This window comes from Archocentrus centrarchus, chromosome 9, assembly GCF_007364275.1.
Source record: "Archocentrus centrarchus isolate MPI-CPG fArcCen1 chromosome 9, fArcCen1, whole genome shotgun sequence".
NCBI classification, from domain to species: domain Eukaryota; kingdom Metazoa; phylum Chordata; class Actinopteri; order Cichliformes; family Cichlidae; genus Archocentrus; species Archocentrus centrarchus.
In genome coordinates, this window is record NC_044354.1 from 22,765,972 (window position 1) to 22,783,040 (window position 17,069).

The 17,069-nt window shown below is 42.7% G+C and overlaps 2 protein-coding genes across 6 annotated transcripts; one reads left to right on the forward strand and one right to left on the reverse strand.

Moving 5' to 3' along the window:
- Positions 1–1,048: 1,048 nt before the first annotated feature.
- Positions 1,049–8,330, forward strand: ccdc92 (coiled-coil domain containing 92). 5 transcript variants are annotated; one of them, XM_030737647.1, is made up of 6 exons: positions 1,110–1,182; positions 2,718–3,032; positions 3,114–3,243; positions 3,930–4,102; positions 4,619–4,660; positions 6,505–8,330. In XM_030737647.1, exons 4-6 carry the CDS (start codon positions 3,967–3,969, stop codon positions 7,311–7,313), a joined length of 987 nt encoding a protein of 328 aa, XP_030593507.1. In that variant the 5' UTR covers positions 1,110–1,182; positions 2,718–3,032; positions 3,114–3,243; positions 3,930–3,966; the 3' UTR covers positions 7,314–8,330. The 5 variants fall into 5 exon arrangements, with proteins under 5 accessions (XP_030593504.1, XP_030593506.1, XP_030593507.1 ...); XM_030737646.1 differs by lacking the exon at positions 2,718–3,032 and having other exon boundaries at positions 1,081–1,182; XM_030737645.1 differs by lacking the exons at positions 1,110–1,182; positions 2,718–3,032; positions 3,114–3,243 and adding exons at positions 1,330–1,560; positions 1,846–2,102.
- A 1,651-nt stretch (positions 8,331–9,981) lies between these two features.
- On the reverse strand, positions 9,982–16,893 carry chmp7 (charged multivesicular body protein 7). Its single transcript, XM_030737639.1, has 10 exons — positions 16,239–16,893; positions 15,968–16,139; positions 14,299–14,484; positions 14,071–14,204; positions 13,874–13,922; positions 13,652–13,771; positions 13,475–13,573; positions 11,012–11,069; positions 10,696–10,911; positions 9,982–10,616 (listed from the first exon to the last, which is right to left on the reverse strand). Exons 1-10 carry the CDS (start codon positions 16,499–16,501, stop codon positions 10,561–10,563), a joined length of 1,353 nt encoding a protein of 450 aa, XP_030593499.1. The 5' UTR covers positions 16,502–16,893; the 3' UTR covers positions 9,982–10,560.
- Positions 16,894–17,069: the final 176 nt, after the last annotated feature.

Consider the following 17,069-nt stretch of genomic DNA (forward strand, 5'->3'; position numbering starts at 1 on the left):
CTAACATGAAGTGATGTAATTATATTACATCACTGTGCACCAAACAAAACAAAACAAACAAACAAAAAGAAACTCCTCATAAGTCAGTGTGTAAGCATGTAATCATGATTAGTTGACTCAGGGTGCTGATAATGCTGCAACAAACTTTCTTCAGATTACTGCTCACATGTTTCTATAGTTAAAACTTTCCTTTTTCATCAAGCTTATAGTTAGAGTTGGATCAGGTGATCTTGAACCATCCCTTAGTTATGCTGCAATAGGCCTAGGCTGCTGGGGGTTCCCATGATGCACTGAATATTTCTTTTTCATTCACCTCTTTTCACTGTTTATACACCACTCTGCACTCTCTGTTGTTATTATCAAACACTGGCTCTCTCCCACAGTGTGTCTTTTGTCCTGTCCCTCTCCCCTCACCCCCATTCGGTATTGGCAGATGGCTGCCCCTCCCTGAGCCTGGTTCTGCCGGAGGTTTCTTCCTCTTTAAAGGGAGTTTTTCCTTCCAAATGTTGCCAAGGGTTTTCTCTGTAATTATTGTAAGGTCTTTACCTTACAGTATAAGGCGACTGCTTGTTGTGATTTGGTGCTATATAAGTAAAATCTAATTTAATTGAAATTAGGGTGTAATCTCTTGGGGTAATAAGCCTCAGGAAAGAAGCCTGACCTAAGAGCAAGATTATAATCAGTTTTCTGATATTGTCAAGTCCACGTGATTTGCCGAATATTAATCTTTATTCTGTTTTTTCACTCTCATATTGTAATGAACTGGGTCGTGGTCATCTTTCTGTAAATGTAACTCCGGCAGTGGAGAGAGAAAGAGAAAGAGAGAGTCGTGGATCAAAATATGTGGCTGCTGTAGTGTCGCTTACATGGTGAGTGAAGGGCAACACTGCCCCCTGCTGTCCAGCAGTCGTACTGTCCGACAGCTTTCATTCGTTTTCGTTAATTCACGTAATCCCGGTGCTTTGACATAACAAAACAACATACGTGAATAAACTGCAGTAAGCCTTACGAAGTTATCCCATTTATGGGAGAAACGCTTTATTTCGACTCTGTCAGGAAACGACGTGTATGCCCCGCCGCTGAACAGGTGACAGATTCTGTTGCTATGGTGATGACGCTGATCGCCGCAAACGCTGGCACGTCCTTTAGAGCCGCTACTCCCACATTTAATGTCGTTTAAAGGTTAGTAAACCGTATTTTGCTGCTCAGTTGTGCTCTCCTAAATTCAAGCTGCGATTCTAGGGTTTTATTTTAATGTAACTGGTCCAAAGCCTTTGGTTTTGAACGTTTGGGGGGGGGGGGGGGGGGGGGGGTTCATAGCTTATCGTTCTGGTTTCCCATGATGCACCGCTTTATTTTGTGTAGTATCTCGGGGAGATGATCGGAAACTGACACAGCCACCCTTCTCTCTTACCCACCCGAGGCGAGTCCTCTCTGACAGCAGCATCCCCCGACATGCCCCGCAAGGCGGTGTGCGCTTAGCCGGTGTGGCGAGTCTGTTTAACGAGATTTGACGACATTTTACAAGATATTCGACGGCCGCGTATTTTTAGCTGTAAGGTAAGCTCTCCGGCACGTAACGTTAAGGTGCTGTTGTAGCCTCGCTAGCAGTTGAGCTAGGCTAGCATCAATGAAAGCCTCGTAGCTTGCGTAGTTATCCTGTTTCATTCAAAGGAGGCTATCCGCACATTAAAATATGTTTGCTTGCCTGCAGCTCGTTTTTGTGTGCTTTAAGTATCTACTCCAATTCGGCTTTAATCTAAACAGATTGGATACAATTACATTTTAACTTTTTAGTTGTTTTGTCTATTCTACGTCAGAAAAACCTCATATCGTTAATAATAGGATGGCACCTGTAATGCGTTTGGGTGTTTGATGCGACCCAGCAGAGGATTAAAACGTACTGGACACTGGACAGCTCCTCCCTGGACAACAGTTGCACATAACATTGGTTGCAAGGACAGCCTTTGTAATGACCCCACGAAATGCAGCAGTGGCATCCAACGTTACGTGTCATAAGCAACACAGAAAGTGAGGTGTTTTTGAAGCCTTTCACGGGCACCGCTCGCCAGGCCCGATTTACGACTTTCTCGTATTGTGTGGTAAGCATAAAGAAGGTCGAGTCCTGATTTGTGTAAAGCTTAAAGTTAAAATAATGATCCTCTGGCAGCTACCGCCAGGACCGACAGCGGCTTCATTTCGGGGTGCTGTCCGCAATGCAGGTGCTGAAATTGAAAGTGTCGTGGAGTGCCGGCTGACACGTAGCTTTATAAGTCCTGTTAACATTGCAGGCGTTGTTTGTTGTTAGACCACGTAACCTTTAGCTGTTTCTGTTTTCCTGTTATTGCTGTTGTTGGTGTGATAATACGTCAGGTTTCCTAAAGCCATGACTCTATGCGAGGACATGGGATTATTGTGGAGAGTATCTCAGACTGCATCTTAGAGAAGATATGCAAAGAGACGCTCCTGCAATGTGAAATGTAGTGTTAAAGGATGCACGTTTGTGTGCAAATTCAGCATCATTACACGGCGTGACAGCGAAGGTGTTGTGGCTGAGGATAGTAGCTATTTGCTAATGTTTCATGGTGCTGCTGCAGTTCATTGATTATTTATATTCTCTGTATGGGGAAATACTGGTTCCTACGTTAGGAAACACACTCAAATGGCATGAATTTATATGTTAGGGGAACTGAATTGTCTTTCTTTAATTCACTTAGGTTTCTTACTCTTTTGACTCACCTCCATGCTATGGCATGAGCCATGTTGATGCTGGAGTTGGCTGAGGTCGTGTCTTTGCAAGCGGAAAGCTATCTAAGCTATTCTAGGAAGGAGCTGGGATGAGAGATATGCTTGCAGCGCAGGGTTTACCGGAAGGGCCGCACATTACTCATCAATAATAGATTATCTCCTCAGCCTTTGTGACACACCCCTAGCTGTATTTGTTATTGCCAGGCTGTGTCTTGGTTATCACACACTTTCATGGCAAAAACACACACACCCAATAGCTGAAATCAGGGAGCACGTCAAGTCAGGTACATAGAATGTATTATTCATATTAGTTAGCTGATGATGTAAGACTGAGATGTTTTATTGAAACACACTTATATATGCAGTCAGAGGTTCTCTCTGTAAATGGGAGGGAATCAGCATCTTCTGAAGCATTAGCACAGTAAAACAGAGGGTGGAGATGGTGAGACTCGCCTCAGGAGACGAGGACATCCAGTGAAGAGAGGGTGGAAGAAGGTGGGGCAGGCCACACCAGTGTCGCTCACTGTGACATCAGTTAATGTGTTCATCTTTGATTTTGTGTTGTAACTGATCGTGGCACTGACACTTGATGAGAGGATTTTGTAGCAGAAACGTACGTTATGCTGTTTTGCTATCAGGGTATCTTAGATATTCAGAATTTAGAAGACTTCTGTGCTGAGGAAAAATATTTCCATTGCATCATCTGATCAAATTACAAGATAATATGTAAATTGTGTTAGTGCATATTAGATTAGTGTTACCTTTCAGATGCCTTTTTTTAAGGCCAGCAGGGCTCACTCTGGCTTCTAAATCAATATTTTCATTTCAGGGATTGGTTGTTAAGTACAGCAAGCACTTACAGTCGCCTGGCCTTTCTCAGCTAGTCTTATTCTAGCATTGACCCAGGTAATAATGGTATCCTACACAGCTGGTGTGCATATTGATCAACAAATAGAGTTCCTTTTTTTTTTTTGCCTTTGGATGATCAGTTGAAATCTTCTTTGTCGACGGGGTTAATGGTATCATCCGGTATGTAGATTGCCTGTTTTGCAGACAAAGCAAAGTTAGAGCTTATCCTAAATCTCACATTTGTAGCCAAAAGGGTGAGAATTGATTTTATTTTTTTATTTTATTTTTTTTTAATCGCCCCCATCTCCTTTTCTGTCATGTCTGCCTTGAAGGTTGCGAGGCCAAGTCTGTGTCCGAACATAATCCACCATGGCGTCAGCAAATGTGACGCTGGAAAATCAGTTGCACAGTGCACAGAAAAACCTGCTCTTCCTCCAGCAGGACCACGCCAACACACTGAAGGGGCTGCACTCAGAGATCCGCAGATTACAGCAGCAATGCACAGGTGAGAGGGACATCATGCTGCTGTGGAAGATCAAACCACTTAATGTCAATCATGGTAGGAGTAACCCTGAATTTAAAATGGGGGTGGTTGCTGAACCTAAGTTGATATCTGGGACTAAAGGTCAGCAAGATGATTAGTTGCCACTGCTAAATATGTCATAAAGAATATGGTGACTTGTGTGAAATGCACTTAGTGAATACAACCTGCACCGTGATCAATCTTACTGCCGGTAATAGATACAGTCTGCAGAAATGTAAATGGTCACCTAGAAAAACAGAACACAGCATGATTTGGCCCTGACTTCCTGTATCCTGGGCTAACCTTTTTACTAAAGATGATGACAAACTCTCACTAATCTTATTAAATGATCACTGCCATATGAAAAGGACAGGCATGTTTTTCCCAAAATTGCTTTGCCAGTAATTAGTCTATGAGGAGCATGCTGTTAGGTAGCTGCCCTGTTCCAACCACATGTAGTGCAGACATGTAAGTAATCCTCTATTTTTTCTTTCACAGATCTAACATATGAACTCACTATTAGAAGCTCCGATCCCTCAGGTAAGACTCATTTATAGTACACAAGTGGCATTAAATATCTGTCATCATTAGTTAGAGATGTCATTCATTTGTGGAAATTTAATTAGGGCTACTCAGTTTTGGTGAGTGTGAGCCCTGTGGCTGTGCTTTTATGTAGACCAGTGGTTCTCAGTGGTTTAAACTTTAGACATGACAGCAGTATTCTTGCAAGAGTCGTTAACCCTAGAACACTAACTTTCACGTGGGTGACAATCACCGGACGTTCATGTTCTAGGATTAAATAAACAGTTTTATATTATATCAATGCCCTGTTTCATAATGATACATTTTAATCTGTGGAACTACTTCAAACTGTGCAGCACACAAAACTCCACAATAGTGAAGCTGTAAATCAGTGTTTTCTCTTGAAACAGAGCTCTGTGTCAGTGGACAGGCCTGGGAGCACAGCACTCTCCTTGTTCCCACCCAAGAAGTATTGCACTGCGGGCCTCCCTGCTGTTTATTGCAGCTCCCATTGCTCATTGCCACCTGCCCCTCCCCCAGTAAAACCAAGGCCATGACATGGAGTGACATCACTGGTCTGAAGCACACGCAGTTCCACAGTATAGTCAGGAAGGCACCTAATAGGCTGAAAGCAATTTAATTTATTTACACACTATTGATGACCACACTGATGTGTGCAAGTGAATATGTCACCAGGAGCACATTATGTTGTCAGTTTCTTTAAAGGGCCAGCCTCGATCAGTATTGTTAAGGCCTCCAGTCAGAGGCACTATCATGTTAGTGTGGGACATCTCAGAGATTGGAGTGCAGGAAATCTGATTATGTGTCACAGCACTAACGCACAGACCGCTAAATGCTCACTGCAGCGGGGCACAGCTGTTCCAGCTGTAGCAACAATGTATTGGTCCCCTTTCAGAAAATGAAAGAAATTATATAATCATCTCTCTAACCGCCACTTGATTAGAGATTGAATGTGGAAATTGTAAAGCAGAGAGAATTTCTACTATAAAAACAGTACACAAATGTGTTTCGTTCCACATTTTTTGCACATATACAAACATGGCTTTATATAGATGGTACCTGGGTGGGGCAAGGCTGGGTGGGGGCAGTAGTGATGGAGGTCAGATGAGAGTGCTCTTGCTGTCTACCAGAGCTGTAATGTGAGACTGGAGCTCTCTGCCCACTGCAGATGAGTCTCTGTAGGATCATACCATCTCTGTCAGTCTATAGTCAATGTCTGCACTTAATGCACTAATGAGTAGTCTGGCGTTGCTATGTGTGAATTTTCTTTTTACCATTTACTAAACACGTGTTTCTGTAGATGTATAGACACTATTCAAAAGTCTTGAGTCACTCATATTTTGCTTCTAAGGAGCCAGATTTTCTTGCAGATTTTCAAGTGGTCTTGAACAATAGTTCTTCAGGCTTTCTAAAGGACTTTCAAAGTTATTTTTTTGGACGTATGCTGCTTTTTGACTGGTTTTCAGTTCAGTCCTCAGACCTGACCGTTTTCAGTGTTTTTGTTTGCTTGTTTATTTGTTTGTTTGTTTAACCACTTCCCACTGACCTATGAATCATTCAAGCTTTAAAAAAAAAGCCCTAACTCAAGGGATGAACCAGTGTTGTGTCTGCACATAACAGACAACAAGTTCAAACTATTTTTACTTTATAGTACCAGCCAAAAGTTTGTCCAAACCTTTGACTGGTACTGTATATTTGCACCTTTCAATAATAATTGCAATAATTGCTGCATCTATTTCCCCATTTTCTTATCAAAATGTAAAGAAAGGATGGCTGACTTGACACTTTTGCATAGTACTACATGTAATAGCTGTTGGGTTTTCTTTTTTAATTGTGTGCAGACAACAGTGAGGCCCGATGCAGGGAGCTGCAGAGGAGGTGTGAGGAGCTGGAGGCCCAGTTGAAGAAGAAGGAGGAGGAGAACACAGAGCTTCTCAGGGACCTGGAGCAAAAGAACGCCATGATTTCCGTCTTGGAAAACACTATCAAAGAGAGGGAGAAGAAGTACCTGGAGGAGCTTAAGATGAAGAGCCATAAATTGGCTGTTTTGTCTGGGGAGCTAGAGCAGAGAGCCAGTACCATTGCTTACCTTACCTCACAACTACATGCCACTAAGAAAAAGCTGCTGGCTGGCAGTTCTTCTGAGGGCAGCCCCAACGTCAGTCCAGTCACCTCATACAAGCCCACGCCTCCACCGGCCAAGGACAGGCAGCCTGAAACACCACGTCGCCGCATGAAGAAGAGCCTCTCCCAGCCTCTACATCCAGAGTTGACAGAGGTGTATCGCCTTGGCCCAGACGGTAGGCGGCTGGTTCTACGGGAGACGGTCGATGCCATGCCCGACCCGACACCTTTCCTCCAGGCAGGTAGAGAGTCTCCTGAACCACAGGTAGTTCGTGAACGGCCTTCTGTCATCCCTCCCATCGCCTCTGAGCGCTCCCCCGTCCCTCCGCTGGGTGCTACGGCAAGTCCGCGTCACAGCCCTGCGCGGGACCGTCAGTACAGGGCTCATGTGGGCGTGGCGCACCGCATTCCACATGGCACTCCTCCCCTGGCTCCGCCACAGGCGGATGTGGAGACTCTGGCAGTGGACCAGGTCAACGAGGAGAAGGTTGTGCGGAAACGCTCGGGAGCCGACAGGACAGTTTAACACTGCAATGCAAACCTGCACCTTAAATGCACATCTACTGTATACACACCACACTGCAAGTACAGGAAGCAGCCTGAACCACTTTGTAGCCTGCTTTTTACGCAACACTGCAATATAAAAAAAAAAAAACTACTAAGGTAAATTTTAATTTGGTAGGACTTGTTTTTCTTCATATACAGTAGAAATGGACTACTGTAAAGCATGCCAAATGTTTCTTATTTACTGTATAACCCAGTGAGTCCTTGTATTGTACACACCTTAACTTTTTGCTTAGACTTTCACTCCATTCTGTCTCACATGGTGCACACAACAAATTCTTAGCCAAATATCTGCATCAGTGCCTGCTGAACCGGTTTCACCATACACAAGCTGCGTAATGTAGTTATGGCTAATAGTTATCTTTACATATCTCCGTCTGCTTCATCTTCTCTGGACATATCAACAAACTGTATAACAAGCTGTGTGCAGCTGCTTAGGATAGAGCTGAAATAATTAAACTATTACTCCTTGAATGTCTTTCATCTGCCTGTGATATCAGTATAGTAACAGTCTTGTAGGTTTGAGCTGCATAATATGCAATTGGATGATTGCCGGTTGTGGAGGTGAAAATTGGAATCTCACCTTTTCCTTTGCTGACAGGGAGAAACAGCAATAGGTGTGTGAGAGAGAGGATGAGCGTGTGTGTTTCTGAGAGATAGTGATAGCCACTGTGAGAATTAAATTTTGGTTTTGCGTTATTCATTGATGTTATTTGTCATATGAGGGCATTTTTGAAAACACTGCTGTACTAGGATTTTTGTGATATTATTAACAGTACTTTATAAAAGCTGTACATTTGTAATGAATTCTTTTTATTTATTTATTATTGATTATAGAACACAATAGAAAATACAACAACACCTCAGATATTCACTATAGTTACACCACCAATGTGATGGAAATTAAAATCACTTAAACCTGCTTTTGTCCTTGAACTATACAGAACAGTACAATAAACAATAAATGATTTTTTTTAAAGGGCTACTGGGTTTCTGTTCATATAAATGAATGAATGACAAAGGAAAATAAAAATAAAGTCTTAATAGGCTGATGGGCCACTACGATGTCTGAAAGTGTTCTCCGTGATCCCAACGGTGGCTGTTTTGCACTAACAGCCACCGGTTTGCACTAGCAGCCATGCAGTATAACTCACATTACCAACTTTATGGAAGGATGACTCACAAAGTCGGCTGTTCTTAGAGAAAACAAGTGAGTTACATCAGGGAAAACTGCCTTTTTACACTTACTTGTGTATGCACTTCTACCAGACAGCCACTAGGTGTCCCCTTTTGCGAGAAAAGACTCGCAAAAGGGGTTAAAAAAAGAGCACGTTACTAAGTCATTGTATGAACACAGGACTGTCATAGATTCACAAAGAAACATTTGTAAAACAAAGTTTTTCCTGGCTTTACCAACAACATACTGTATTACTATACACTCACTGGACACTTTATTAAATACATCTGTTCAACTGTTTAACACATATATCTGATCAACAGGAAGAGGCAGCAAATCAATGCATTTAAGCATATATAGGTGATTTAAGTGAGTTTGAATATTGCACGGTTGTTGGTGCCAGATGAGCTGGTCTGAGTATTTTAGAAACTTTTCTACTGGGATATCTAGGATTTACAGAGAATGTCTGAAAAAGAGAAAATATCCAGTAAGCGGTGATTCTCTGGGCAAAAATGCTATGTTGACATCAGAGGTCAGAGGAGAAGGGTCAGATTGCTTCAAGCTGATAGGAAGACTTTGGCTTAAAAACATAAAAGCATGGAGCCATCCTGTCTTGTACCAAGAGTTCAGGCTGCTGCTGGTGGTGTAATGGTGTGGGGGATATTTTCTTGGCACACTTTGGGCCCCTTAGTAACAACTGAGCATAATTTAAATGGCACAGCTTACCTGAGTATTGTTACTGACCATGACTGCAGTGTACCCATCTTGTGATGGCTGCTTCCAGCCATGTCACAGAGCTCATCATCTCAAATTGGTTTCTTGAACATGACAATGAGTTAATTGGTCTCCACAGTAATCAGATCTCAATCCAATAGAGCACCTTTGGGATGTGGTGGAACACGAGACTCGCATCACAGATGTGCAGCCGACAAATCTGCCGCAACTGTGTGATGCAATCATGTCAACATGGACCAAAATCTCTGAGGAATGCTTCCAGCACCTTGTTGAATCTGTGTCACAAAGAATGTTCTGAAGTTGAGTGAGGGGTGGGTCCTAACACAATACTAGCAAGATGCACTTAAAGTGGCTGATGAATGTATATTGTGACAGGAATTTTGGAAAAGCTAGTCATTTCTTAAGCCTTTAAAATACAACTATATTTAGGATCACATTAGATGCAAGAAGGCTCCTGGTTCAAATCTCCTAGTCAGCCTTTTTTTGTGGTTCCCGTGTTCTTCCTGTGCCTGCACTGGCTTCTTTACACACTGCTTTGCATGGTATGTAAATGCCTGACCAACTCCACTTACATGGGCCCATATATCTGTTTATTCCAGGGGCGGCCCCAAAGCAACTACTGTGTAATGTCACCTTTGCACATCCTCAGTGCAGGGACCGACTGACACACAAGCACCTCCACAGAGTGATTAAAATAAATTTTATTTTTGATATGGCATATTTGGTTAAACTCACTTAAGGTAGGCTTTTCTCTGTCTTTACAGGTACACTGTATTGAGAATAAATGTAGTTGTAATAAATCATCTGGAATAACATTCTCTTTTACTTATAGGCTCATATTTACAATCCAGAAGGCCACTTAATACACTTTACAGGACTGCCAATGATGGACATTCACACACATTAATAAACACACAATAAATGGCAAATACAGTTATTCTCTTCCTCTTGTCAAAAATAGCATCAAATTAAAAACGTTCCTGATGGTGAGATACCACAGGGCCTATTTCAAGGGCTTAAAACATTCACTTTTGACTTGAGAGCATCTCAAAGCTTTCAAGTTAAAAAGTGCATGAGGGAGAAAAAAAAGTCCTTTTTGGCATGATCCACAATAAGGAAACCTTTTTTTTTTGTTTTTTTTTTAAATAAATGACAAAGTGCTTTGTTATCAACCTGGTATTGGCTTCTCTACTGAGTATTGTTTTAACTTGTAGGAACTCGCTTTCATTTTTAAGAGCTTCAGTTTATCTTGATATGCGATGAAGACCTTCAGACTTGCCATGTCTCAGCTGCACCGTCACTGTGCAGGATCTAATATCTTGGCTGGCGATGTGAATTTCTTCTGTTGAAAGCCTGCACAGAGAAATGACTATATGTTACTTCAAAAGATTCACACTCAAGTTGGATAGAGAAGAAAACTGAAAGTGCAAACCTGAATCTGTAAGAGTTAATCGATTCAGTTCTTCCTCCAGCTGCTCAGCGCTAATATTTAAGGGGCGTTGAGGTACATCAGGCAGAGAACTGAGGATGGGCTCAGCGGAGGGCTGCAAATTCTTTGCTGGGACTGCAGGTAAACCTGAGATGGAATCTGGCTTTGACTCATTCAACAAAGATTTCAGTTCTTCCTCCAGCTCATCCATGTCTTCATCTACAGAACCAAAAAGAAGAAAAAAAGAAGACCAACTTAGAGCTCTTTCAAATTTGGATATAAAGTATCTTGAAGATACAACTTTAACAGAAGGACTCACCTGCAACAGTCACACCACTGGATATAGTCTGGTTCACCTCATCTTGAGTGTCACATAACTGTGTTTACAATAGAGAAGATACATGAAGATGGTTAAATGCTGGAGTCAATTAAAGTGGCACCATTATGCCTCTCCTTATCTTTTGTCACATATTTACTGTTAGAGTGGTGGATGCTAATATTAAGGATGCTCAAAGTTTCAAATTATGGAGGTCAGGGCACGTGTAAGTACTCCCAGTGAGTGGAGGTGAGAAATTTAAACTGCCTCACACTTCAGTCGCTACAGCAATTATATCATGATATGACATTTTTTTATCACATAACCATCTATAATCGGTATTAAGGCGGATGTTCTGATATGGCACAGCCCTACCGAAGCTACTTTCGGCCGTTCCCTTATTTACACGAGGTCGCCACAGCGGGTAGCTCTGCATGTTTGATTTAGCAGATTTTTTACACCTGGGGCCTATTCCAGGAAGCATGTTCAACAAACTCTGAGTTTAAAAAAAATACTCTGAGTTTCCCATTCCAGAACAGCTGATCAGAGTTAGTTCAATCAACTCTGAGTATGTTCACCCTGAGTTAGCGCATGCGTGAGTAAGAAAAGAAAGCCATCATCAATGGAGTGCCGACACCATGATTCACCATGGCAACGGGTAAATAACGAGCAGAGCCTCCATTTTAATCCGATGGATGGAGGTTCGCACGTTTCAGTCTGTCTATCATCATAGACAAAATAAAAGTTTGTTATAAAATATATAATTTATTTTATAATATCTGCTGTCATTATTTACACAACTTGAATTTTCATCAGATGAAGCTGAATCCTAATTTTACAAGTGATTTATAAAATCTAATTATTCAGCTGCAGCCTGATGGAGAAAACAGCTCAGACTGAGTTTACCTGAGACAGCAGCAGACCGTGGGGGCGGAGCTTCCCTCAGGTCAGCTTTTATTTAATAAAAACTGTTTTTTGCTGCAGTTTATGACAGTTCGGTTTATGGCCATTTAATTGTTTAACATTTTTACTGAATAATTGTTCAATCTATTGATGGATTAGCAACCTCACGTTAATCGTTTTTTAATGGAAAATTTCAATATTTCTGGTATTACTGGATAAAAATGAGTAACGAGATTTTTAGTAAAGAATTGTGTTGGGAAAACGAATCCATTATTAATGGATCTGGACTGGATGAGCAGGAAAATGACTGGAGCCTGAACTGGATCTGGGCCTTATCCGGTCTGAATCCGTGATCCCTATCCATTTGGATCCTCCTGCTGTGAAGCTGGACTCAGACACGGTTTGCTGATCCGTTATAGAGCCGATGATCTCCGATTTAGGTGATTCTCAGTGGAAAATATGTCGAGATTCACTCTGAATTTCACACACCATAACTTTTAAAGTTTTGAAATATTTAAGTCACTTTAAATACATTTAGTTCAGTTTTCAAGCCTCATCTTCACTCAAAACATTCACATCATCTTCTGATCCAGACATTTTTAAATCCACAGTGTGTTCTGTGTCTAAAGCTTCATCCAGATCAGTGTGATGTAACAGTGATGCTACAGTAACTACAGTAAATGTTTCAGAGGAACTGACTGACAGTCTGACAGCTGCAGGCTGCGCTCATTATAAATCTGTGACATCATCGCTGTCTCCGTCCTTACAGCCTGTTGACGAGTGAACCGCTGTAAAAGCTTCATGTTACATACAAAAATAACGAGCTAACGACTAACTGGGATTTCAGTGCTTGTAGAAACATAAACGTCTGCAGATGAATTCGCTTCTCTGATCGCTCTGAAGCGTCTTTATGAATGAGGAAATGAATCGGAGTGTCAGACAGGTGGTTCAAGTGCAGCACGAAGGGAGGAGTCAGAGAGACACTCAGAGTTTGTTGGATAAAAACCTGCCAGCGAGCAGGTTAGGTTCACAGAGTCTGTTACCCTGGTAACTGACTCAGAACTGAAGTTAGCTCTCTTTCAGGAACTGAAAACCCGAGTTTCCCTCATTTTAGGGTTAACAAACCCAGAGTTGTTAGCAAAACCTGCTTCCTGGAATAGGCCCCAGATGCGCTTCCTGACAGAACCACAAAGGGATTTGTGTCTCCTCCTGGGATCAAACTGAGCATCTTTCACTTGTTAGGTGAATGTGTAAAACACTACACTATATAGCCACTGGCACGACTCTACCAGTGAGTCAAAAGGTTCAGGCTTCAGACTGCTCTAAATGCTCCATTTCAGACAGTTTTTTTCTACTCTTGTCTCTGTAGGATGTCAGTGAGAGTGGAGGGGCTGCAACAAGGCGCAGCATGAGCTAAACTAGGATTATTTTGAACTCCAAATCATGCAAAGCTCTCTAAGCCCAGTGCAAGTACAAAAATACAGTGCTGGAAATGAGCATAATAGGTCCACATAAAAATGATAAAATATGCAATTAAATTAAACATAAAAAGAAGTTGTGTACCTCCTGGATTTGATCCACAAGGCTCTCGGCACGCTCCACAGTCACATCTTTGAGAGAGAGCCTCAGGGCAGCCACTCCAGCCTGATATGCTTGCATAACCTACAGACATGACAGCAAACTTGGTTATAAACAGCTGTACAATAAAACAGTGGCAGCTACTGTTATTGTTGATCTTACCATCTTATCGCTCTGTGACTGCGCTATTCGATCCAGGATTTCCCTGATGGACTCCAGCTTAGCAAACAAGTTGTCCACTCTCTTTTCTACCCTCTTGCGGCCTCTCAAACACCTCAGTGCCTTTCGGATTGACAGTGAATATAAACAGATAATCTGACTGCTGTCACATATTTAGTTGCAATTTTTTTTTTAATTATTATTACAGTCAACATCAGTAATAACCTGTGACTTCTTCCCTTCCCGCAGCAGAATCCTTGCTTCATCCTTGCACCTGCATTTAGATCATGTAAAGCAACTTTAGCAATAATCTGTGTGACTTTCTGATTCACTGTGCCTGGAAATTGGTGATTTAGACATGAAGTTGCACACAAGCTGCACTAATTAACTGACTCAGTCATATATGGAACAACATAAGTTACTTGTCAGCCTCGAGGCCCAATTTCTCCACCCGTTCGCCGAGCAGTTTCTCACTGCGCTGCAGCTGGTAGATGCCTATGTCCACATCACTAACTGGAGACACGCGCTCCTGTCCAGGTAGACAAAACTTAACAATCTGTAAAGAAAACACAAAAGGACAGAGAGACCTCTTACACAAGATGCCACTTAAGATGCCAAACGTACAGATTGTTAATGGCGAGCAGATATACCTTCTCTCCTTCGTGCAATGAAACCATGACTTGCTTGTCCCTCTGCAGCTGCAGGAGCGCCATGCATAGGGTGCTCTCATCAGCACAGATGTCAGAGGAGAGGGTGCAGAGATCTTGAAATGACACAATGGAGCAGCTTGAAAATTCACTGCTCCGGTAGACCCTGAGTAATTCAGCTGCTTTCTCCTGGAAAACAAAAGAGAAACTTACATCTAATGGCTGCCAAATGAGCCTTTATTGTACAACTGAAACACCAGAGAAATGCAAAGAGAAACCTCTCAGCATGACTGCAATTCAAAATGTGTAAGCTGCATTTAATTGTGTTCACCAGTATGCACCAAACAATGCTGGATGCCTACTGCAGTATACAACTTAAAGTACATTGGAGGACATCAAGAAATGAAATGCATTTGTATATATATATAAAAAAAAAAATGTACAAATTGTGGTGGCTTAAATATTTGCATGTGAATATGTTAACTTACACTCACTCTACCATCTCCAAATCACTGAATTCAGGTGTTCCAATCACCTCTATCACCACAAGTGTATAAAACCAAGCACCTAGGCATTCAGACTGCTTCTACAAATATGTGAGAGAGAATGGGTCGCTTTCAGGAGCTCAGTGAATTCCAGCGTGGTACTGTGATAGGTACCACGTGTTCCACAGTCAGTTGTTAGTGGTATTATAACAAAGTGGAAGTGATTGAGAATGACAGCAACTCAACTACGATGTGATAGGCCATGTAAAATCACAGAGTGGGGTCAGTGGATGCTGAGGCACATAGCGTGCAGAGGTCAAAAATGTTCTGCAGAGTCGACGTCTACAGACCTTCAAACTTCATGCGGCCTTCAGATTAGCTCAAGAACAGTGCGTAGAGAGCTTCATGGAATTGGTTTCCATGGCAGAGCAGCTGCATCCAAGTCTTACATCACAGAGTGCAATGCAAATGCTTGGATGCCAGCGGTGTAAAGCATGCTGCCACTGGACTCTAGAGCAGTGGAGACGTGTTCTCTGGAGTGACAAATCATGCTTCTCCATCTGGCAATCTGATGGACGAGTCTGGGTTTGGTGGTTACCAGGAGAACGGTACTTGTCTGGCTGCATTGTGCCAAGTGTAAAGTTTGGTGGAGGGGGATTATGGTGTGGGGTTGTTTTTCTGGAGCTGGGCTCCAGTGAAAGGATCTCTTAATGCTTCAGCATACCAAGATTTTTTGGACAATTTCATGCGCCCAACTTTGTGGGAACAGTTTGGGCATGGCCCCTTCCTGTTCCAACGTGCACCAGTGCACAAAGCAGGTCCATAAAGACATGGATGAGCGAGTAGAAAAACTTGACTGGTTTGCACAGAGTCCTGACCTCAACCCAATAGAACACCTTTGGGATGAATTAGAGCGGAAACTGCGAGCCAGGCCTTCTTCTCCAACATCAGTATCTGACCTCACAAATATGCTTCTGGAAGAATGGTCAAAAATTCCTATAAACACACTCCTAAACCTTGTGGAAAGCCCTCCTAGAAGAGAGTTGGAGCTGTTATAGCTGCAAAGGATGGGCCAACATCATATTAAACCCTATGGATTAAGAACGGAAAGTCACACAAGTTCACGTGTGTGTGAAGGCAGATGAGCTAATGTTTTTGGCTGTGTAGTGTATATGAGTATAACAAACCTTTACTAGTTCAATGATAACAAATGACTCCTCCAAAGGTACCCGGCTGCTACCCAAAATTGCCGAGAATGTCCACTTTAGAGGCTTCACCAGCAGCAGGCCAACACCCCAGGACAGCCAGCCACAGTCCACATTAGCAGCAAACTCCGACTCCCTCTGGATCTTCCCAGATCTGGCCGAAATACAGACAAATACAGAAATACAAATACAGACTATAAGCACACTGACCCAGACTGATAGGCGTAGACAGCAGGCGCAGAGCTTCACTCACCTGGCCATGGACTGGATGACAGTCGCCAAGCCCAGCGGTGATTTTTCTTTCCTCTTTAAGGTCTTGTTTAGCTCTTGTAGGCTGACACAAACGGTGCCGCGGTCCCTGCAGCTCTTCACGATCAGAGCCGTCCAGAAGTCCATCTTACTGTCCCAGTCCGTAGTGTTCACGTCTCGATTCTCTTTGAAGTCGGAGAACATAAAATCCATCCGCTCATCGTCGTCCCACTCGGCGGGGAACGTAATTTTAGCAGAGCTGGACATTTGTAATACCCAAGGCTAAAGTTGGGCTAAACCTGTTTATCGACTAGCTCGTAACGCCAAGCAAACAGCTGAGACAGCTAGCTTAAAACCAAGGCAGCGTTTGCTTAGCTAGCAACAACGAGCCCTTTAAAAACAAAGAGCCCAAATATCACCCCTTAACGCTAAATAACATGTAAGTCCAAATGTCGCCTACTGGATTAAAACTATGAGGGTGGAGCTCACATGTCAGCTGCCACAGTAAACACTGGTCTCACTATCAAAGTCTCGCTAACACGAGCTAGCATTGCACATATCAACAACAACATACGGCGGCATGGGTTCATAGTTCTCACCTTCGCGGAGAAGCGGTAACGTTTGTTCTACTGTGTAAAAACGTCAATTCCGCCCACGCAGACACGTCGAACAACAAAGCAAGCGCACCTTCGACTCGCCTATTACGTTTGCGCCCTTTATGCGCGTTTATGAGATACGCAACGTCCTTAATGCAGTCTGTGGACATTATCCGTCATTAACCAGATTGTTACTGAGGATAGATGGAGGTGTTCCCTCCTGAAGTGTCCTGAAATGC

What these genes read in the sequence shown, in the direction of transcription:
- chmp7 (XM_030737639.1), bottom strand. Translation starts at nt 16,501, where the DNA reads ATGTCCAGCTCTGCTAAAATTACGTTCCCCGCCGAGTGGGACGACGAT. An exon ending in AGTCACAGAGCGATAAGATG is followed by an intron (nt 13,574 to 13,651) that starts GTAAGATCAACA and finishes TCATGTCTGTAG; the next exon opens with GTTATGCAAGCATATCAGGC. An exon ending in ATTAACTCTTACAGATTCAG is followed by an intron (nt 10,617 to 10,695) that starts GTTTGCACTTTC and finishes TTCTCTGTGCAG; the next exon opens with GCTTTCAACAGAAGAAATTC.
- ccdc92 (XM_030737644.1), top strand. Translation starts at nt 3,967, where the DNA reads ATGGCGTCAGCAAATGTGACGCTGGAAAATCAGTTGCACAGTGCACAG. An exon ending in ATTACAGCAGCAATGCACAG is followed by an intron (nt 4,103 to 4,618) that starts GTGAGAGGGACA and finishes TTTCTTTCACAG; the next exon opens with ATCTAACATATGAACTCACT. An exon ending in TAGAAGCTCCGATCCCTCAG is followed by an intron (nt 4,661 to 6,504) that starts GTAAGACTCATT and finishes AATTGTGTGCAG; the next exon opens with ACAACAGTGAGGCCCGATGC.